Genomic DNA, 24590 nt, shown 5'->3' on the forward strand with positions numbered 1-24590 from the left:
TAAACAATCACTTAGTGCCGAAATGTATCCTGTCTGTCTTGAAATTTGTGTTTAGTCATGTTGGTCATTGTTATATTGTCTCATAAAGTTGTAACAGAAAAAAAGTCATATAGCAAAGCAGTTAAGAGTGGTACAATATAGATTTTTCTGCTTCGATAATACTGGCAGTAGTTTCTTTGTAGGGATTTAAAACTATTCGCTTTATATAAAGACAGCGTGAGATTCTACAGGGGTATTATAGAGACTTTAAGTCAGGGTGCTTAGCTGAGGTAAACAGGGAGGGAGGGGAATGTGATGCAGGGTTTTGGAAATAGACAAGCAGCCAGTCGACCACTGCAAAGTGTTGAGCTCAGGACAAACTGGGCTTAGCCCACTCTACTCCTCCTCTTTCCAAGAGAAGACCCCAAAGTCTTTCTGTCAGTAAGGGGCTCACACCCATCCCAAACAATAATGTGAAAATAAGTCGGAAGGGGTTGCCAGATGTTCAGACTAATCGACTTGTAACTCCGCGCCGTTTTTCTAACATTGTCACTCAGTTTCAGTTTGCGGTCACGTTCCAGTTAGCTTTCCACGAGGATACCTGGTGTGAGATGCGGCAATGTCCCGAGGAATATGCCCACGCGTAAACTGTTGCGGTTCCGTCTGGATTTTGACATTGGTCATATTCGGGGTGATTGTGATCGAGGCAGACGCCTACAGCTGCCATGAAGTGAGGACCGCTTTCCAGCTGAGACAGGTTGGACCGCTTCACCGCGTCCCGGAGGCACCTGACGTAGGTGAGCGACTGAGTTTGGCAGCTCTGAGGAGCATTTTGGCTTACATGAGGCACATTGCAAGCCTCGTCAAGTTGCAGAACAACCGAAGTACTTTCAAACAATATGCTATCCACACGTGTATAACATTTGCTGATCAGAGTTGTTGCCTTTTAATTCCTGTGTTATTGTCTTGACCGTCCAGTCATATCGCTGCTAGAATAGCTTGCAGTTCAAACAGCACATTATATATCTAACTCAAACAACTCACACACATATTGTGATCTGAGTTCTTTATCATGTCTGTTAGTTTTTATGCATCATAAAAGCATATTACGTCGTTATTGTAGAATCTAAGTTTGTTTTTTGTTCAACATCTTTGGGTCTTTTTAGGTTTGCAGTTTCCCATGTTACCCAGCTGCTTATCACATGTGACTATTATTCAGGTTAAATCTTTCAGAATACTGGCAAGTCAAGAGACCGAGTCAACTGTGGTGCAGATGTTATCATATTTCTGTTTATGCAAGCGCAGGCTAATATTGTGTTTGTTTGGGTTGCATTCATAAGGTTGAATAACTGTGTTGGGTAAATCTATCCCAACACAGGGGGTGGCAATTTCATAACACTTAATGCATATGAGCTGGGAAAAAAAAGAACATTGATTAAAATGTAATCTAGCACATTTTTCTGCTTTTTCGCTGTGAAACTGTAGAGCAGGGGTGTCCAGTTCAAGTCCTGGGGGGCACAATCCTGCAGGCTTTAGATGTCTCCCTGATCCAGCACACCTGATTCAAATCAAACGGCTCTCCTCAACAGCATGTTGTCAGGTCCTGCACACGCATGATAACCCATTAATCTGATTCAGTTCTGTCAGAACAACAGCGACTTTTCTACAGATGTGCTGCATCAAGTAACATTGAAAATCTGCAGGACAGTGGCCTTCAATGACTGACTTTGGATGTGCCTGCTTTAATGCGTCATCATTTACTTTCAGGTTTTATTGACTTTACTGTGCTCCGAGGAAAACTTATTTTGTAAGGATAAACACTGGTTTTGATGCTGTTTGAGGTTCACTTCGGCTAAATGGACTTGAAAATGATTCTGCAAGGAAATTATGATGTATGTTCATATTTGTTGTGTGCTTACATAAGGAACATTTTTAACTTTTAAATGTTTTTTATTTTGTTTGTTTACGTTAAAATTGCAGAATGTGAGCTTTAATTAAATGGCATGTGCATTCATATTAAAAGATGGGGTTGGGAAATAACAACCTAATTGTGTAGAATTCGCATTTAAATAAGTAAGCTGTAAAATATTAATTAATTTATGGTTAATAGCTAAAAAAAACAAAACAAAACATTTGGTGCATTCAGTGAAGACACAAGCACACTGGTGAAGTTTGCAACATAAAAGAGCCCGAGTGACTGTGAAAGACAACAATCCTATGATCTACACAACATCCGAGGAAATGAGTATAACTTCAGGATGTAAATTGATTTAATCTCTTCTTGTTATGGTAAAAAAGACGGTTCTATTTTTAATAATTTGAACTTATTCTCAACCACTTTTTCAACCACTTTTGTATTTTTGGTGGAGAGAGACCTGTGGCTAACACTGGCACTGCCATTATCTTAGTGAGTGCTAATGACAATTCCTGGCCTTCCTCACAAGTCTTTAGTCAATAATGATCTAATGACCTCATGACGTTTGGAGACATTGCATATTTAAGGAGGCATTACATATACATTTCTTGAGTTTTCTTATTAAAAAAATTGAAGAAATTCTAAGAGTATTAAATATGTTTAAAATTTATATGACCATTTAAAAATACACTAATATGTCATGTATACGGTTTTAGTCATACAACTGTGTGAGTCAGACCAGGATTCTTGTTACATGAAAGCTGCTTGCAGTTTAAGTATCACCCAGTTTGAGTGTGCATGCTGTAAGTGGGAGAAGAGTAATTGATAGCTGAGTGGGGAAACATACCTTGAGGTGCATCCAAACCACTTGATATGTTTGTTTAGCAGGGTGTCACCACTAGCAACACAGAATGTCATTTCCACTGCAAGAAGTATATAATCTTAAAGATAATGTAAGAACCATTTATCTGGATGTGTCGGCACACTGAGAGGAGGTTTATTTCACAAGCTTTTTTGTGTTTGCACTGCATTTGCAGAGGCAACGTGAATATCTCTTTTTTAAACTGTAGTTGCTGACAAGCATTTTATCATACAGTATGACAAACGTCAACAGAAATGCAGTATTTTGACAGGTTTGAGCATTAATTGTATTTCAGAAACAACTTATCCAAACTCATGGTGTTTCTGGAAATTTGGGGCTGTTATAATCTGGGAGAAGCTGTGGCTCCATGCTCTATTTTTGGGAAAAAAAATTGCTGTACTTTCACCATAGGGCTTATATCTCATATTGCTTTCTATTTGTACTTTTCCTGTTTTGGGTCAAATGTCGTCCCACCTTCAAAGAGCTGATCAGTGGAAGGGCTTGTTGAAGTGGGAGATTTGGGATATTTGAGTATGTGTGTACACAATTATGCTACACTGCTTCATTTCTCAGATCAAATGCCAACAAAAGCAAATTTCGAGATTTGAAGTGGCAAGTCTTCAACCCTTCCACAGTGATGTTTGTGTTAGAATACTGTGCAGCGTTTCATGTGTGCCGAACAGATTTCTCAGTTTGCAGCAGGAGTGTGTTAGCCAGGCTATTTGATGATCCTGTCGGGGGAAAAAAAAGCACTCTTACTCAATACAGTTAATGTTGTGTGTCTTTGATTGAAATTTTAGCATTTAGAAAGTAGAAATTTAGTAGAAATTTGGAAAGTTGAAAATACCAATGCATAAGTAGCAACATGTTTTCCAGACTGACTGCTCCCTTGGCCACTATTGATAAAAGACTTGATCTCCATGCCAGTGGCATAATTGATGTAACTTTTAATAATCAGTGATACAGAGTTGCCTAAGCGTTTGTTTATGGCCTCTTTAATTTTAAGAAATCTTTTATTTGTCAATATATATCTGCAGGAGGATTAGTTGCTTCCCTGACAATAATTGTACTGGATCACGAAGGTAGAACCTGCAGCAGATGATCTATCATAATGATCAGGATTAATGTTATGTACATACAAATGTCAAACTATACAGATTAAACACGACTTTGCTACACATCAAGGAGTTACTGGTAAAATACCAGAAAGACTGCAACTAAGACTGGAGGCAGAAAGGGCTTCATGATCTAAGAACAGCGTTATTAGAATCACTCATGAGGCTGCACTGCCACCTACTGCTCACAAGGTATTAGCGGGATGTCTACTCTGCATTTCCAATCTAGTCATTAGGCTAGCTGAACTTCAAAGTACTTGTATTCCTCCATCTCCTCCACCTCCCAGCATGTAAACAGTGTTTTGTTTACTCCTATTCCTCCTGAAGTCAACAATCATAATTTTTGTTTTGTTTGTCTTCAAGTTGAGGTGATAATTTCCACATCATCTCACAAAATCAATTGGCTTATGTACTCATCTTCTTGTCCATCACTGATGCACACAACTGCAGTCATCAGAGTAGTTCTGCAGATGACGGGACTCAGAGTTGTACTGTAAGTCTAAGTACACTGTGAAGAGAAATCTATTTCCCTTTTTGTATGATATTTCCCTCATTAGATCATTTGGAAAGCATGTAGTTAGAATTGCGGTTCAATGACACATTAATTCACAGGTTAGCAAATAATGTGCTGTGGTTGTGATTGATTGTGTATTTCATAGTTCAGTAAAATGCATTATATAATTATCTGTAATGGTATGTGCACATACAACATATGTTTGGGCTCTAACAACAATTTTATGTAAGAGTCAATAATGAGTGAAAGCGAGTGTCCTGTACCTTTTGAGTTTTTCTGGTGTTTTTTTCAACCAAAAAGTCATTTATTGGGTATGTAAAGAAAAAATATTTTGAAGTTGTGATCCACTAAAAAACAGTACGTATAGTTGCATTTACAAGATGCCCTTTCATCCATCCAAAAAAACCATCTAGTCTTCGTAAAGTTGGTCAGAATGACATTCATCACTCCAAGTCAATATTTACCCAGCATCTGTTGTAAGATTTCAGTCTTTGCCATCTTGTGTTTTAGCTGATCATTTGGATTTATAGTCACAAGTATATTACATATAAACAATTCATGTTGCTCCAGAAGGAGAAAATACATAAAATTAAGTTTTTTTTTAAAGATGTTTTTAACAGATATATTAACTTGTAGTATAAGTACTCTAGTTAACGGCTGAATGCCCCTCTGATAAAATGCTGCTTCAGCTGGTCTGCTCCTATTTGCCCACAGCCTCACATCTCTCTGTATGTTTTGGCTGTCCAACCCCTGTCCTCTGGTGTGGCTTTGGACTCTGTGCCAATCACTGCAAGCAGTTTCAACTTGGGGTCTGGGAAAGCCAAACATTCCAGTTTAGTTTCAAGGTAGTCCAGAAATCCAGGTATGTGGCAAAGACCTTTTTGAGATATGTTTTTATTCAACACGATCTGTCCAAAGCACAGTCTGTCTGTATAGAGTAAATATCCTGTATGCTTACAGGATCTTGGAATTTCAAAGGGAACTGACTTCCTGGGGCAAGAGCAGGAAGGATAACTACTTTGCCTTCTTTTAGACATTCGTAAGTCGCTTTAGATAAAAGCGTCTGCTAAATGACCGTAGAATAGAATAGAACAACGTAATTCATGTTTACTGAAAAAGACAAATAGCAGCATTTGGAAGCCACATACTGCTACAAAGAAGGGAAGATTAGAAAAAGAATAGTAATAACCTGTTCAGGAGATTTCAAGTGCATATAATCAGGATGTCTATATCATATTCTGAGTGCTGCAGCTGGTGAAAATGGTGGTAATAACATTACATTTTCTCAGCATCATGCTTTATTCAGCTGTTGTGGCGTTACATATTGTGAGTGGCATGTGAGGTAGCAGGGCAGTTCTGTGGCCGAGTTTCTTTAATGTTTTGACTTGTGCAGTGAAGGGCACTGAGGTGTTGCTGAAAGGATTGTAACTAACAATTCAAGACCCCCGAGCCATGGTTTTTTAAAATGGCAAATTACTCCAGAGGCATGTGTCACCTCAGGACAATCAGGGGATTTAGGATTAAAAACTGACATCCAGTCTAGAGTAACTTAAGGTTTAACTGGGGAGAATGAGGAGTATGTACGTTGGGCATTAATTACACATGGCTCATCACAGCTCATTGTAACCTATAATGAATTTCACAGAGATAATGTATTTAATTGCAGGACACATAGTCACAACTAGCTGAGTAAATAACATTAAAACTTTAGCACAAAAACAGCACACAGATACACTTAGATGCATTAACATACATTTTATTTACAAATGACTTCTTAAAAGTAGATCATCAACTCATTAACATTTCAGCAATGTTGATGCTGTCTTTGGTTTGAAAGACGTTACTTGTTCTAAAAATGTTTTTGAAGTCATTTTAATTTCAACTATTATTATAACATAATAAAACTTGCTAAAAATAATTAAAGAGAAAATAACTAAAGTAATTGTTCATATCACATTAGCAAACCTCTAAATGCTTTTCAACTAACATTTTACATAACATTGATGGACACACAATAAAAACCATGTAACTTTTCTCTCCTAGAATGATTAACATGAAAAAAGGCGGCATTTTTTGATGGACAAAGAGCCAATACTTTTGGCTGGACAGTATGGGTACCAAGATATTTGTGTAGCTGCAGATATCCACAACTGAACTTGCAAAGACATCTATACTGAAATTATTGCATAAACCCCCAGATGACAGCTTGCTCATTTTCCAGCATGATAACAAAGTCCAAAGCCAAATATGTGCAGGAATGTCTCAGAAGCAGCAATGCTGACATTTTGTTGTAGTAAAGTCAGAAACTATTCAAATTTCATCCAAATGAATATTTGAGGCAGCACTTTAAAACTGTGTTGAGTCTCGATCCTCAGGCAGTTTGACAGACCTTGAGCAGTTTTGCAAACAATGCTGGGGAAAATTTGCAGTCCAGATGTTTTTACTCATTGTCTTGCCAAATGTGCCTACAAAATTTGGATTTGAAGACAGTGAGAACCTGTGCTCTTTATATATATATATATATATATATATATATATATATATATATATATATATATATATATATATATATATATATATATATATATATATATATATGTGTGTGTGTGTGTGTGTGTGGTTTGCATACTAAATTTAGGTAGATTGTGAGTCATAATTTCTTCATTGAAAAAAATCATCCATTAATAACATTTTTTTTTCTTTATTTTCCTTGTTTAGTAAATGTTATAAGATTACTGATGAAGTGAGCATTTTATGTTACATGTTTGCTTTTCTAGAGACAAGCAGTGCCATGGCTTCTAATGACTGCAAAAACAGGCTTGGTATATTTGGCACACAGTCAGCATGTCCTGACTGCTTTGGTGGCTTTAACAGCCAAAGTCTTTCTGAGTATCACTTACTCTATGCAGCTACTCTCAAAGGATGGAGAGGCCAGACTGGATTCCACCACAACTCTCTGGGTATTTCTTTCTTATAACAGATAACCAACAAACACAAAAGAAATAAGGAGCCAGGCAGTTTGGAGAATGGGGTCAGTGACATAAGGTGAGAGAAGACAAACAGTACGAATGAGGAAATTACAAACGGGAAATCAGTTAGTAGTATGATTTCAGACTTTTCCTGAGATTAATATGATTCTTTTTTGTATGCCGTCTACGTTGGATTTAAGTGTTTTACTTTATTATTTAGGGTCCTAAGGTAGGATGGTCCCTAAATAAAGAAGCAAATTGGACATTATTTGAGCAATAAATTGTCAAATGGTTAGTTAGAGTAAGAGAAACTTCTGTTGTGAATGTGAAGAACGTCTAAACTAACACACCCAACTCCTGACCTGAAATTATTATTATTGATTTTATGTTGGGGGGAGTCCATCCTCAGCCTGCTTCCCCAAGGAGTATTCATATGCATTGGAGGGGACGCAACTTGTGACCTTGAATAAAGTTCTTGAATGAGGGTCATGCTGTGCTATTCTTACCTTACATTTGTGTTTGGTTACTTCCTTCCAAGTTTAATCCTTATCTGTTCTGTATTCACAGTGATGTAATTTGTCATCTAAATCTACAGTGTGTTAAACATCATGACACACTCATGATTTATTTGAACATACCAGCAGCGTGCCATGAATTAAGACACATTTTGAATCGTATATTGAACTATTAAATCTAAGCTGTTATTGTGAGTTATTTTCTGTAACAATTCCGCCTGGTTTATTGTTCCTTACATTTCTAGTCATCTGATGCTTATAATCTTGTACAGAGTGATGGAAAGGTGAATCAAATGGGCTCTCCAGGACTGTTGATGGTCTGTATTGCAGCATTTCTGTTCAGTCTTTGTGTTTTCTGCATCACTGAGTGTGTTGACTGAACATGATTATTGGAATTTCTTACATTTGAAGTAAAATACTTGTGGATTTACATAAATTGTGATAATGAACCAGGATGTGACATGCAACTCAGAAATAGGATGGACTACATTTATACACTCAGTATGTGTTTTTGATTGTGGCCAAAAACACAAACTGTTTATGAATAAATCTGTTGTAGTGATAGTACAGGGAGCTGGTAAACACACTGATAGGCAGAAGACTTTGCAGCAACAATGTAATGATAAAACAGAGTGGACTGCTTCATAGATGGAGATAATGAGCTGGAAGCTGCAGGACAGCCAGTTATGACTTCATTCATCTGGCTCTGAGATGGGAACAAATGGAGCCTCACAGAGTAATTAAGAGACACCCAGGCCTCACAAGGATATGCCAGGCAAATGGGGGAGAGGGAACAGAAAGGGAAAGAGAGATTCAGAAATGCAACCCTATTGTGTTTCATGGATGGATTTGGACGTTGAGGGACTGGTCTTGTGGTCTGTCCTAATGCCATGCTTTAAGCTCTGGTTACAACACCTGCCTCCTGCCAACCCCGTCTAGCCCTCCCCCCAGTAAAATGAGTTAACAACAGACTTATGCAGATTAAAAATGATTCTTTGGAAATTAATGTGAGAAATTGTCATTTTAGTAGCCCACGTCAACAATAAACAGTGTCGGATAAAACATGCAGGTATTTATACTGTGATAGTTCAAAAGAGGTGAAGCTGTAAAGCACAACAAAGTTTAAACAGACTTTACTGTTTGTTGACTCGCCTTTTTGCATCTTTTAAATTTTTTGTGTTTGTTATGACCTGCCTTATCACTGCTATTGGGCCAAGTAGCAGATGGCATTTGGGTGGGTGAGTGTGAGTGCATGTAAAGTTTTGCTTTAGGGAAAAGAAAATACATTGAGTGAATGGCTTTTTAATGTTTTTTATGTTTAACATAAATATAAAATTCATGTGCAAAAGCGTACACTGATTGTGTGTGCAGTTGTGTCACATTGAAGCAAAGGTATATATTTAGCAGACAATATTTATAGCGGAAAATGTGGATGAATTCTTGGTCTACTTTCTCACCCTGCCATGGTGCCCCTTATGTCTCTTACTGGAGTTATGGCTTGGCTATATTTGTGCCCACTCATGGTACTAAACATATACGCACATATACTTTGACAATGTACAGTAATACTTTTCTGTTGTATGCCAAAATTTGGGCTTTTGATATGGAATTTATGGATTTTTTTAAAATAATAAAATAATAACAACAAAAAGTACATAGCACCTATGCACATGATAAAATGAAATGTATCTTTATTTACTTGTAAATGCCCAAACTTTGGCATAAATCCCCACAGAGTTTATATGAATATCCTTCTTATTCAAATCTCAGCTCTCCTGTACTTCTGTTCCTTGTGTTTTAAAAGAGCTCAATAACACAAAATAACATGAAATAAAACAAAAGAGGGGAGAAAATTACCATCTGTTTCTGTCTGACTTTTCTAGATGTTGATCTGCTGATTTGTAAGCACCCGGGTCCATCCTGCTGCAACCGCAAGATGGAGGAGAGCTACCAAAATGCTGTAAAACGAGAAGCCCTCCACAATATCGACGCCTACAGCTCTGAGCTTGAGCTCCTCTTCTCCCGCCATTTAAATGCCTTTCAGGGTAAGTTCTTGGACCATGGGATCCAGCAAAGGTTGGATGGCATTGAACTGAGACACAGAGCTGTTGAAACATATGGTGTGATTCAGAAGGTTATCATTCAGTTTTCTGTGACATCTGGTGACAGTAACAGTGTGAAAGAGATTCTGTAACACAGTTCAAATTAAAATGAATTATCAGAAATTCTTTCTAATTTTCAAAATATAGCTGCATTTTTTAAATCTTAAATACAATGAATAATAAATAATCCAAAACACATTTTTCTCCAAGACTTTTAAAATGATGAAGAAAAAGATATTTTAGAATTAATTCTCAAAACATGCTCCAGTAAATAGGTACCAAAATTCAATTTGAAATGTCATTTGTGAAGGGTTTGTTAGAATGTTGGTTTTGGCCAATGAAAGGCCTTCCTGTGTGCACCACACTCAACTGAATCAGCTGTACAAATGTGCCCAAATGCGTCATCCTTTTTTTTTTTGTTGTTGTTGTAGATTCAGTGTCATTAGATTAAAAAAATTATTCAAAAGCACTCCAAGTTGACCTCCTCATTGCATTCAGCTTATTTCCATAATGTAGTTAACATACAGTATTATGGATGTGTTAACTGTCTCAAGGTTTTCACGACAGGAATATCAACTTAAATTAACAGTAGTCAAAGTTTTATTAGGAGCAATACATGATATATGCCATATTAATGCAATTGAAAGTATGAACAGTGCACCAAAAAAAAAAAAAAACGAGATTGGTCAGGGAACATGGAGCTTTAGTCATTAATGTCATGGAAACTGTTGCTGTTATGTCTAACTTGTAGATATAATCTGGACAGGATATTAATGTTGCACAAAGAATGCATGAAATTCAGTCCCTATGCACAAATTATTTCTATCGTAACCTTTGATGAAGCTCAGTCCTTACGGTTGTGTCACAATCAAGAAACATAAGGTCAATACATGGTTTCAGTTATTTGTCCTTTTTATTGTCATTAAGATAATTCCAATCTTACCTCATGTCTGAGGCTGTCTGGACACTGGTGATCAAGTGTTTCTCATATTCAGAAGAGGCTAAAATGGAAAATCACGATGGATTAAGGTTAGAAAAATGGAGTGCGACAGTCCTGAAAACAATTATGTCAGCAGCCCTCTCTCTTCAAGGCCTCCTAAGAACAGTCTCTGTGCTGTCTGAGTGCTTTGAGAGGAATGTGAAGTAGCAAGTGGCTCATATACTCCATGAAGTAATGAGAATAAGATTTTGGCACAAGCTCTGCTGTTCATACATTGGACAGTATAACAGATATAACAGAAGATAAGAGGTTGTGTCTGAAGGCTTGTCTTTGTACTTTTGCTGGTGTGTCTTTATGTTGACAGCTTTATAGATCTTACTCGGTTTTGTCAGTTGTAGGAGTATCACGAGTTCGATTCCATAACTAAGGATGAGATATGCTTTCTTTCTTTCATTTCTGCAGTTCCTCCTGAGCTAGTCATTCTTTATATGCTCTCATGGTTTTTTTTTTCTTTTATCTTTCCAGCAGCTGACATTGCAAGTGAGTGCATGTTTGGGCTTTTTTATGGGGGTTAAGATGTGGAGGAAATAAAAAAGATTGTGTTTCTACATTTTGATATGCAAGGTACAGTACCAGTCAAAAGTTTGGACACACTTTTCCGTTAAATCTAATGGGAAACATTTGACTGGTTATGTATATTACCCACAGCTCGCCGCATGAACCACCAGTTCTTTCCCTTGTTTACAGTTAGTGACCACTAAGCTTTGTTAAACTTATGACTGGGTCTGTGAAATTGATGGAATCCTAATTCTGAGTTTGATTTTGCCCCTCTATGATATGATCATGAAATGATCCATGAACACAATCATGCAAGTTTTAGAATACATGTTCTGCTAACAGAATGTAAGATAGTCTCAATTGTTTCCAGTAGCATGGCATACGAATGTACACTGTAGCTTTACACAGTTACGGCGCTAATATTAACTTGCTTTCTCATATATTGTGTTTTTATTCTTTCTTTACCTTTCTTTCAACTTTACTATTTTACTGACTTCAAATTCTAGATTTTTTCTATTTCTATTTCTGTGATAACAATAGAAATAGTTTTCTTTGTACATCTGTCTATAAAACATTTAAACTAAAGAAATAATAGATTCAACTTTTTGTTTTACGAGTGAACCTTTTGTATTTAGAAGTTAATAAAGATTTATAAGTTATAAAAAAAATATCCATATGCATTGTATTGAAGCAGCTGCAGTCTTGTTCGTTGTCTCCAGCACATAGTCTGGGATTTGAATAATCTGAACTGTGCAAATTAAGTCTGACCTCTACTCGCTGAACCTTTCTGAGCAGGTCAAGATTACCACAAGCCAGGCTCAAAACACCTCATTCACAATCAGAGCTAAATATCTCTTTTTAATCCAAGACAAGTTTCAGAGATTCCCCTTAATATTCAACAGTCCTTAAACTCATAGGACCAAACCAGATCCAACTGAGCACATGCACTGAGAATCTGAGTTATCATATGTTTTGGGTATTTGGGTTCAGGTAATTGCATAGCAACCTCTGGTTTTAACTTGAATCAGTTTCCAGGAAATCTTTCAATTGCAATTTTTCACTGCATTGCAAAGCAGGTTCTTACTGGCTTATTCCTACACAGACAGTTCAGTATGTGGGGGTTAACAGGTGGGTATGACGGGCAGGTTTCAAGGTTTACCATCAAACTTCTTGGAGGCAGATGTTAAGAACCTGCTGACACGTTTGATCACTAGCATCACTGACTTAAGGGAAACCCTACCCACAGATAAATGTCATGACATCTGCCATGCCATAACTGTGTTTGTGCATGCATGCAAATATATTTATCAAAGAAATATGATCATGCATAATACTTGTCACTCTCTTGTGAAGATTGTGAGGACAAGATTTTTACAAGATTTGTCAAATTCCTTTCAGAGAAACGTGCTCTCCTGGCCTAAAAACCTCTGTTTCATTAATGAAAGTACATTTCAAACTTCATATGCCAAAGGGACATGGAGTTCATTTGAACAAGCCTAATAGAAAGAATAAGAAGGAAAGTAAGCGTTAGAGGAGCCATGTAAAGACAGGGACCCTCTCCTAATGTAGCTGTTTTTACATGTGTGCTACCGCTGTGAAATTTTTTTTGACATATTTTTAGAAAGGCTGCTTGTGAGAATGCAAATGTCCTCATTAGTTTTTTTGTGGAGATTATTCAAGAGATTTTACATCGGGTGAATTCATGCTAAAAAAAAATTGTGACTACATATTCTTCTACTATAAACTATATGTTACTGTATGTGAAGGGGGAGTTGTTGTCTTTGAACTGAAGATTGTTGGTTTGATTCCAGCCTTTCCAGCTTATATGTCAAATAGTCTTTGGACATGATCTAGAACACCCTGTTACATCCAAAGTGTCTCTCACCTGTATGTAATTTTGGATCAGAATGTCTGCAAAATGAATGTAGGTTAATTCAATGCTTTCTATTTACTAATCAAAATTGTAAATACAAAAAATGTATTTGGTGTTGAACTAAAAAGAAAAAAACACTATTATGAAATACAGGAAAAGGTTCTTATCAGTCAATTAAGAAGTGCACACATAACATAAACGTGACATACTTTTTACATTATTTCCTTTGGGCTTCACTCAGGCATCTCTCTGGATTGATTCCAGATGTGAGACCGTGTCACCAGTGGATTAATTTCTGTTTTGAAATGCAGATATGTAAAGTGTGAAGAAAAGTCCTGTCATAGTTTGGTGTCCTTTCTTTTACACTGATGTATAACAATGACTTATGGTGATGTCATTAGTTTATTAAAGTATAATGGTCAGCTTTGATAATTGCAGTCAGTAAAGGCTAAAACTGAATAAAAAAAAACCCACAGCAAGTGTCAACAAAAAGTTCTTTGGAGAGTATCTTGTTTCCAATATGTTGTTCGTGTGACTCTTCAGGCTATGGTAGTTGTCTTTCTTCCACTACAGATTCTACAGTCTTCCCACTTTACTATTCATTGATAATCAAATAGGTTCCGAGTATCTTTTTTTATTTACTCCTGATTTGAATGTTGACTTGATGTTTTAACACCTAAACCACTTTTAGACATGGAAGGCTGGGTTTATTATTATGTTAAAGTGTTGGTATCCATTTATTTATTGTCTACATTACTCTCCGGTATAGACATAAGTTAAGTTATGATATTTTCCCAGTTTTCCTTCACCCTGCTAACACCTCTATCAACAGCTACTGTTAGATAGCCTTGTTCCTCCAGAAGACTACACCGACATTTTGGAATTGGCTTAACTGTTCTTGTGGGTATTAGTCACTGTTGCCTGTTGGTTAGCCTGTCTGCCTCCAGAATGCTGTTTTGGGTCATTATTCTGGTTACAGGCTTGGTGTCTCATTATGACTATCAAGCCTAAATAAGCCAATCAATAGTCTTACTTTTGCCCCTGTCCTCAAAGATACAAAGGATAAGTACGAAGCAAGCCCTGTATGTTTTAGGACAGGAGAGTGTTGATGGAGCTTGATGATTCTATGTTCTATAGCCAGCTTCACCTTCAACCCTGGATAGTCAGGAAAGACTGCTGTCAAAGCCCCCTACACTGAGTCAAGGGATCCTGCTTTGTAAAGATCTAAAGACAACTGTCAGCTTAGGTCCCCATGAATAACTAGGCAGACAACATGGGGTATGTTGTGGGGCTAGCTGAAACTGAACAGGAGTAGGGATGCTATGGAAATTCAGTTTCGTGAGAATGATCATGTTGTGGACATTGGCCTGGATGTTTATAGTTTTTCAGATGACGACAATGACAGATTATCATCAGGTTAGTGCACTCTTGCCACCCTGTGTCAGCAAGCTTGGAAATATCTTTCCTCTCTCTGTGCTATAATGTGGCTAGAAAACTTGAAGTGGACTTACGTTACTCTCCAGGACACAAAATGTTGTGTCGGGGCAAAAGTTTCCCTGGAAAACCTACCCATTTGGAGATCAAGTCCAAAAAGATGCTGTCTTCCCCCAAAGTAGTCCCCCAAAGACACCATACCGAATATTCCAACGAAGAGTCTTTTTTTGTGTTTAAAACAACCAAAAGATGTGGAAAGTGGACAGTCCCACTCCAACCCATAAAGGGACAAAATGTCCCATTTGGCAACATTGCAGGTCAGTCCCTTGGCAGCCTTTTTCCTGTCCGCTGTGTATACACGTCCTTTCCATGGTTAGGAAGACCATTGCCATGGGTTACCAGTTGCAGTTCTGAGTGAACCTACCACCAAAGTGATATTAGCTCCCTTACGAGAGAGGGGTATCCACTTCCTCACTTATCTAGACAATTGGGATCTGATAGTCAGTTTTAGTTTGGACGCAAACTGCTTTTTTAAACTATTTTGTAGCTCAGGGGCATGATGGCATCCATCCATAGCTATGGTGTTGCTTGCCTTTTTAAGAATGAATGAATTTAAACATGATTTGCTTATACCAGCTGTGTCCATCACGTCACCAGGAGGCTGACAATAATTGCTTCTGAAGTGTTAACGCACCGCCATTCAAGAGAACCCTGTCTGCTCCCCAATAAGAAGAGTGTCTCAAGGTGTTTTCCACAGAAACCTCCCTATTCGAGTGGACTCTGTGCAATGTTATGGCAGTGTGAGGAGTTTAGAGTTTGGCGCTGTCCAAATGTCACATCAATCACTTGGCGCTACTACCAACATTTCTAGCTCTTAAACATTTTGCCCAGGCTCTAACATGTCACCATGTCCTCATCAGGACACAACACAAACATGGTGTTTTAAATGCAGGCAGGGAGGGACACACTCCCTTCCTCTGTTAAAGTGGCTCGTTTTATGTTGTAGTAGTACAGTGTTAATTTTCTGTCTATCAGAGCCACTCGTGCCATAGATAACCTCAACCTTCTCTACAGATGGGCTCCTCTTGGCAGACAATGGAGGGATTATCCATAGGTAGTAGCTTAGATATGGGAACAATTTGAAAGAGGTATAGTGGACCTCTTTGCCACTGTGCCCAACACGCACAGCCTGCTGTTCTTTTTCCATAACAGATTAGAGAAAGCCACTGGGAAGGGATGCCCTAGCTCCCATCCATGGCCTTGAATGCTGCTGTATATATTTATACCCGTGTAGATGATAATGTCAGTCCTGGAGAGGGTAGGCAAACAGCGTCTATCCTTGATTTTGGTGGCCTCTTGGTGGCTAGCAAAGTTGTGGTATGCTAAAATAGTCAGTTTGCTGAACTGCAAGGATCCTTCCTTAAAACCAATATGTTTCATCAAAGCGTCTTTGATCTTTTCTTTTTCCATCATTGGCACTGTCAAAATCTTCCTGGGTGGGCCAAACAACAGTCTTTGTCATGAAATTTGTCCCATTAAAATCTTATTGGGGAGCAGACAGGGTTCTCTTGAATGGCGGTGCGTTAACACTTCAGAAGCAATTATTGTCAGCCTCCTGGTGACGTGATGGACACAGCTGGTATGTTGTTTTTATTCTATGTATGCAAGCATTTGTGTAAGCAAAACTTGTCTGTATGCGTATATCAGGAATTATGAATACTTTTATTGTTGCATCCTATTATTATTCTGTTATCAGATACCAGATCTCTATCTTAATTGCAATCTCTACATTGTGTGGAAAGTGTCTCACTTATTTTGCCTGAGACCATTTTTTTCCCCACCCTCTCTCACATCATCATTTTTGTTCTCCCACTTCATGTCTGTCTATATCTTTTTTTCCTGCAGATGTTTTGACCGGTAGGGTTATTGCTCTTGAGGCTGATGCTTGGACACAGGATGACATTGCACGGCACAATGAGCTCATTCTCAAATTAGGGAGGATATCCGGAATCTATCCCTACATGCCTCATTTAATCATGTAGGGTGGAGGAGAATTGTGTTTGTGGACTTATTGGTGGAGCAAATATATTACACATTTTTGTGTGTATCCTAAGCATGTTTGTGTTGTAACTATGCCTTTTGAAATCTCCTGAGATGACATGACATAAAAGGGCAGGATGCATTTCCCTGAATTTGGAGTATTCAGACTATGGGGAAAAAAAAGGCAAAGAACAAAGGGAAAAAAGGGAGGAGAAGGAGAAGCTCAAAGCCTATTAAAGTTGTAAAGTCACACTTGAAACTTCCCTAATTGCCTCTGCTTTTCATCTGCACCCCTCACCTCTGTATGAATGTGTGAGAGCATGGAGTAGTAAGGCGCTAGACCTGGAAAGTGAGAAGAGAGAAAATAGATGAAGGTCGTGCTTCTGGTCCGTGTAGGGAGTTTTAGTGTAAGTATACACAGGTGTGTTTAAATATGGTTCAGCTGAATGTGTGTATGTATTGTGGTATTGAGCAGGTAGTCAAGAAGTGCAGCTCCTCTTTTGCCACTGTCTTCCCCTCTTCCTGGATTTTTTAACCTTTCTGTGGTGTGTGTTTTGTTAGCATTGATAGCTTAACAAGAACATTTTAAAGTCTTGAAGGCACCATGCCAATACCTTGCTAGCTGATTACCATGTGCACTGCAGGGAACCCTCGTGTCTCAAAGATAACCCAGCTGCCAACAGTGCACTCCACTGAATGAAACCATAAAGACATTTCTTTTATCATCCTCCCCTCAGAGATCTGTCTTTTGTTTTTATTCATCAGTACTTCTTCTTAGCTTCTATATGAATTTCATAATTTGCATCCTGCTTAAACAAACATCAGGTTTGTCTAGATTGGCCTGCTGCCAGGTTCAACTGTCCTGATTTTACATAGTATATTGTAATCAGGAGCTCCCAGCAGCATCCTCTGTCTGCTCCTGTCTTCCTTCTCCATGGCAGTAGAACAGGGGTATGGGCTGGTGTCAATATGCTCTGGGTAGAATAAGTGTATGTCATACAAGTACACAGATGTTTTAGGTGTTGAGCGGTTGTGCAGTCTTCTCACCACCCTTCAGAGGGTCATTGCCCCACTGGTGCAGGTACTGCCACATGTGAGGTGACCCAGGAAGGAAGGAAAGATAATGTGACACTGAGTCAGATACCCCCTTTTTCCTCACTGATATCATCTCTTTCAAAAGAAAGATCGTTTCTAAGTATGAGCTCTGACATTTCCTTTCAACTAGCTATTGGAAGCACTTTGGTGAGTGGATCTTTGTTTGCATCATTGCTAACAGCTTAATGTCCAGGAAGTTTTCTAGTCATCAGACAAAGTCACATCTCCTTGAGATTGCTGCCTCTTCAGGACAATTTGGCTGGGCTTGAGCGTTGGCTGGATGGGATTTATACATTAGTTTCTGACTGGTTCAGTCTGTTCTTTTTTCTCTGTCCTGTCTGACTTTGATGCACCCATGCTTCACTGAGTGATCAGGAAATCCACACAATATCTGGCTCTTCTGGTGAAGTGTATGTTTTGTATATGTGAGATTTACATCCAGGTCTCTCTATAAACACAAGCCCTGATGTGGCATCTCCCAGTCAAAGTTTAATCAGAGAATGTCTGACAAGTGACAACACTAACAGGAAATTTGATATTTTGAATCTACATAAGTGTATTGAAAGTAATTGATAACGCTGGATTTGAGCATCACAAAGTCATGCTGTTAAGCAAAATGAGACTATTAGTGAAAATGAACTTTCATGTTGGCAAGATTTGCATGCTTGGGAGGGATGTGCATTTTCATCCAGTGCCTGTGTTGGATATGAGTGACTAGTACATAATTTAATGTATAAGTGAGTGGTGATTGTGGTGGGCAAGTCTCCTTTATGACTCACACTTTTACTTAAATCCAACGTGGGTTGTGGCTGGCTGTCCTTCTTCCATCTCTCACCACCGGCTCATTTCATCACTCCCACATTCAAGTCAGCTCACTTCCTAATTATGCTCTGCAATGGCCTCTCCTCCTCTTCTTTTCCTTTCCTCTTGCCTATTTGGCTCATTGTGTATGATTAAGGAGTCCCTGTTGTAGACTTTATTCACTGATCTTCTAGTTCTTCATCTGTTTGTTCCAGATGAGCAGGGACAAAAATGAAACAAAACAAATTGACAGAAAATAGTGTCCTGACTGCTCCTGGCCAGCTGTGTCCTGTTTTTATGACCAAAATGAATCATACGAAGTATCTTATATTCTGAGATCTGAATAGTATAGAAGTCTGAATCTGATTTTTAATCAACTACCGTGCAGTCCACTACTTGGAAAATGCACTGATAAACATTTGTTAGTTGGTTTTGTTGTATTTACCTATGATTCATTTCAGTTCATACTGGGACTTAATAGAGAGCAGTTTTGACTCCTAATTTAAACAATGCATAAGTAACACACTCCCCCACCTATTACGTGATTCATAAGAAAGCTGATAAATGAGAGCAGGGGTCACACCTGCTTAGAAAAGTGGAAAGTTCTTCATTAGAGCCCCTTTCATCTTGAATTTGTTCCACACCTCAGTCAATTCAAGGATCTGTTTCCTGTTAATAGTATGCTAGCCTCAATATTTCCTTTCCTTTTTTCCTTTGGAGTCCAGTCTTTCTTTGACTTAATCTTATTATAGTAGTTAATCATTTTCACTTGAATAATGTGCTACTACTGCGTCATTCCCTTTTGTTTGTCATATACCACAGACAAATTATTTTTAATAGGATTCCTTTAGTCTGTCAGGTTCACTTTTGAGTAATCTTTAATAGGCTGTAGGCAGCTGATATGTGGTGCATGGATTCCATTTTTTCCTCACAAATATTTCTTCTTTTGAGTCATCTTTTGGATACACTTTCTCGATGTTCTGCCAAACTACAAATTAAATAATTTCACAGCCAACTCTCCGGAGTAAGCCATTAGGCGTAAGAGTTCCCTTTAGGTAAATAGTATATTATTTGTGTAGTGAGATAGTAGTAACTTTGCGACTCATTGCATGTGCAAATTCTTTTGGCGATAACACAATTCACACTGGTTACAAAAGTAATGGATTTTTGGCCGTATCACTAAAACATAAATTTTTTACAATTTGTGTTAATATGTTTTTATTGAATGTTCTCCAGAGGTTCAAGATGACAAATGAAGACAATTTATCAAAAGAAAAAAAGAAGTGTGGCTGGTTGTATTTCAGTCAAGGGTAACATAATAATGGAATTAATAATAATAATGATATGTAGCAATATTTCAGTCAAGGGTAACATAATAATGGAATTAATAATAATAATGATATGTAGCAAAAATTATACAAGAACGAGTGCTTCATTTATTTGTGAGAAGATATTCTGCATTTACTTCGATATTCAGTTGCTTTTTGTTTTAGTTTGACATTGTGTTGCAGTTTTTGAGACTGAGGGCTGTATTTTATTTTATTTTATTTTATTTCTTTTTTTTTTGTTAAATTAAGTAACCGAGATTTTGAATATTCCCTCAATGTCATCTGTAAATATTATCTACCCAACACCTTTTGCACACATGCTGGTCCTATAGCAATGTCCTTAAAACTGCTGCACTGGTTTTATAGTTGACAGCAGCATCAGCAGCCAACTGAGGCTCTTGTACCCTCGCCCATCTTCATAAAATTTCAGTCTGATCTTTTGTCCACTCGCCTCCCACGCTGAAAAATGCTGCATTAGGTTTTATGTCAGAAAGTTGTGGTTTTCCTTTTTACCTTTTTCCATTCATTCAGCGTTAATCTAAAATTCAAATGTCACCACCCCTGTTTCAGTGATCACATACAGGTTTGCTACTGTGACTATCAATGTTGTCGTTATTGTTGCTTTTTTCAAGATTGCTCTTTGAAATCTGTATTTTTAGAGCCATCCAGATCAACTGATTTTAAAATGACAAGTATTTCCAAGTACTCCATATGTGAATAGAAATAATTGGACAATTTAGTGACATATGTATGGGGGTGGGCTTAGTTTGCTGTACACTGTACATACCAATAAAAAAGAAATGGGGGGTCACTGTTGACCTTTGCCCTTCTTAATGCTTACTACCAGAGGTGCTGTCCATCAGCCTGTCAACAGTTTGCACCCAGGCTGCCCCTCTACACTTTCCCTTTATGGTATTAGCCATTTTAACAACCTCCTCCCCCCCAGGCTCCCTTCAGCCCCTCAGCCATTTCTCCGTGTGCTTCCTCTTCTGTCCCTGTTGCTCTCTCATCTGCTCTTTTCCCTGCCTTCGATCATGCTTCTCTTCCTTGTTCAGAGGTAAAAGGAAGGGCACCCCCTTCCTTTTACCTCTGACCACTTCATACCCCATTATAAGATACTGTGCTAAGTTTTGTTGATGTTTTCTGAAATGCCGGTGGAGAAATGATTAGCTCCCCCTAACTTCACCTTAATCTACTTTCTGTTTCTTCCTGTCATTTACCTCAAGCTTGATAACCCATCTGTTTATCCTAATTGTACACAGCATGCAAATATAAGAATTTGGGCCAGAGTTGCCTAGCATATGCACACATTTAAGATTGTACATGTGGATTTTAACTATCCCATTGTTTTTGGCAGGAGTGCATTGTCCAATTTCTTGTCTTTTAGACTGTGAACAGACTGTCTATGTGTATTGTGTGACAGATGAGTCATGTTCCTGCTTTAGATTTGCTTAAGCTATGCTTGAGAGTCACACAAGTATGATGAATCAACAGATTGATTCAGTGATTTAATAATAGTTTATTACCATTAAACTAGGAGATTATATGACATTGCAACTCTCACTGTAACTTAAGATGACCGCTGCTGCCTGGGAGAAGATGGCCCTATAGATGCAGTCTTTCTGCTAATTAAAACACGGATATGTAATCTACACACGTGTCACTATGTCACATATCTGTGTGGTGACCTGTTTGAAACCGAATCCTGGAGAAGGATTAAAATGCTTTGCCTGAGATGACGGTTGGTCAGGTTCACTTAGGACTGATTGCCAAGATAGAAATGGCCCACTGCTCTGTGGCATGAGAACAGTGTCTCCTATCTCATTATTACAATATTACTGCATCTCCAAGCCAATATAAACAAACACATGCATGATTACATGGTCACATATACATACTTGAATAAAGACATGCTTGGTATCTCCTAAATAAGTATTCTGATTTATAAAACTGGCTCATGATGTACAGTCTTCCTGGCCACACAATGTTTGTCCATCCATATTTACTACAGTATGCCTAATTTGCCTTGTCGATGTATTCTGTGGCTGTAACACTTCATAACAGATACAAAGCAATAGGCAGTGTACTGTGACCTGGTCTTCAGTTCAGAACAGCGTTTAGACATGAATCACTTATTGAACCAGCCTGGAGCTGTTTTTGGCACATCTGTGCTGGCCTAATTTTGCAGCTTCAGATGTTGCTGCTTCATTTTTACATTTGATCAACATCAGGTACGTTCTACCCAATTATATAATGCTTTTCTGATCAGAATAAAATGTTAAATTTAAGCATCTGTAAAACCTGTATCTACTAAGACAACACCTCCATGTGTTTCACTGAGCAAGTAAGGGTCCATCTTTATTTTTATTTAATGAAATTACAAAACTTAAGACTCTGATGCAGTACAATAACTTTAATTTGGAGGCCAATAACAAACCCATCTAATAACAAACAAACAAAAGAACATTTATACACCAACTATAGGAATAAGAAACTTTTTTATTGGAGAGTAGAGATTTAAAAGATATAGCAAATAAACTAAAAATATCAGTCAGAATCTTGAGTTTTTTTAAAAAGAAATGTTTGTATATTTTTAATGAAACAGACTAAACTAATAAATTAATCAAATATAATCACCCAATGCATATAAAGTCAGATGTGGAAAATGTAAATAATTAACTTAATATACAGACCAAAGACTACTTTTTACAAAAAAAAAAAAAAAAAAATCTCTGGAGGAAATGATTTAATATTAACATATATCTTCTGAAGAAACTGAATAACTCCTGTGTTCATAGTTTTGGAAAACAAGCTTGAATCTATTAGTTCTGTTAGTTCTAAATAACTAGTCAAACAATGTTAGAACACAGTGGCGTAGAAGCTATGTGTATTCTTGGCTGACAAAGTTAAATATCACTGCAGCAAAAGCACAGAAAAGTAGTTGTGACTAGAACCATAGAGTTGCCTTTGTGCTTATTCTGACTCATTGATTGTGGCAGCCTCTCCATAGTGACACTTAACTGTAATCGTGCCAGTTATACACTGGGTTGCTATGCAGAATGTAAAGTGGAATTGGGTTCTTATAATTTAAACCCAGTGATCACAGTGAGAAAGTTTGGCATAGCATTGGTGGAAAGACATGGTCTAAAATCCCAGTCCAGAGTCATAAGTACATACTCAGTTCAAGCCACTGCAGGACAAAAGACACCTCCACATTGCCACTGCTGCATTTTTTCTATTAATACTTTGTTTATTCTAAACAGAGAATATATTTGCTTTTAGGGCCACTGACGAAGCAATCCTGTTAATTTATTCCTGTATAGTTTGCTTGACAATTATGTGTTTTGAATTTCAATGTTTTAAGACTTCCGTTGAAATTAAAGATAATTGGCTCACACAAAGTCGCCACAGTCCAGGCACATTGCAATTCCAATGTGGAATACAGACAGGAAACAATAACATAGTAATAATATCCACCCACAAGTGAGTGTCTGCACTGAATGTGACCAAATCCAGATTTAGGCAAAGTGGTCAGACAGAACAACTGAAGCCAAACTAACTTTCATGCAGTGGTAGTTGGTGGGTTTTTTTTAAACCCCCTTTTTGTTTAAATTCGTGTCTCAATCCAGGAAAGTATAGATAAACTCAGAACTATGGCACTTCATTTATCAAAAAAAATAATAAGCCAAAACTATCTGAGGATAGGCGAGAACATATGAGATGATGCAATGACTAATAAATTTAGCTAAAGACACTTCTGTTCATAGCTGTGAAACAAACTGTTATGGCTCGCGGCTACATCTTGTATTTGCTACTTCCTAGATAGCTGTGATGAAATTAAAAGATTTCTTCATCTGCAACACTCAAAGGAAGTATGACCTGTTTTTACATAACAAGGAAAACATTTATGTGGAGATCATCAAAGAATGTTGATCTGGGTATCCAGATCCACATTTCTTATGTATCTTCTGAGGGAGAAAGTTTTAGTCCATGGTCCCTGGTCTTATGTTTTTCAAAGAGACTTGGTTAGACAGTTACATGTGATGTTCTCTCAAAGGATTTGAGGTTTTTAACGGTATAATCACAGTAAGTCTGTTTGAAACTACCTCTATCTATCTAGTTCAGAGCATGCAATAGGGAATTTTATCATCAGCGCCCTCTGCTGGATTATACAGAACATTACTTCACTGCAGTCAGATATGCTTGCATTCGGTCAGTTTTAAATTTGAAATGCTGATTTATGTTGACATTTTTCCAACTTTGTAGCATATACTTAGATTTGACAGAACTGAGTGTTCATAAAGACCTGTCTTTGGGTTTTAGGGCTGCTATGTGATGTGTAGTTTATTGACCAGGAGGGAACAATAGGTTATTATTCTAACTTCTGTTCCCAGCAGGAGAGGAATGAGGTGTATCACTGTGTTCCCCATGTCTTGGCTTGGCCAAGACCCTCCAAAGAGCTTATGGTAAACTGTGCTGATGCTGACAGCTTGTGTGTGCATTCAGGACATGTACTGGTGAAGTCTTGTACCTTCACATTTTGCTGCAGG

The 24590-nt window shown here is 37.8% G+C and overlaps 1 protein-coding gene across 4 annotated transcripts in view; it reads left to right on the forward strand.

Moving 5' to 3' along the window:
• Positions 1 to 349: 349 nt before the first annotated feature.
• LOC306758826 (glypican-5-like) overlaps positions 350 to 24590 on the forward strand; it is a 118978-nt gene continuing 94737 nt past the window's right edge. For 3 of the 4 annotated variants that reach the window (XM_079244231.1, XM_079244232.1, XM_079244233.1), the window contains exons 1-2: positions 350 to 776; positions 9753 to 9914. In XM_079244231.1, coding sequence (XP_079100357.1) covers positions 599 to 776; positions 9753 to 9914 — 340 coding nt within the window. In that variant the 5' untranslated portion in view covers positions 350 to 598. The remainder of the gene's footprint in view (positions 777 to 9752; positions 9915 to 24590) is intronic. The other variant, XM_079244234.1, reaches the window with a different exon arrangement.

Source organism: Telmatherina bonti (assembly GCF_933228915.1).
Source record: "Telmatherina bonti genome assembly, chromosome: 7".
NCBI lineage: Eukaryota > Metazoa > Chordata > Actinopteri > Atheriniformes > Telmatherinidae > Telmatherina > Telmatherina bonti.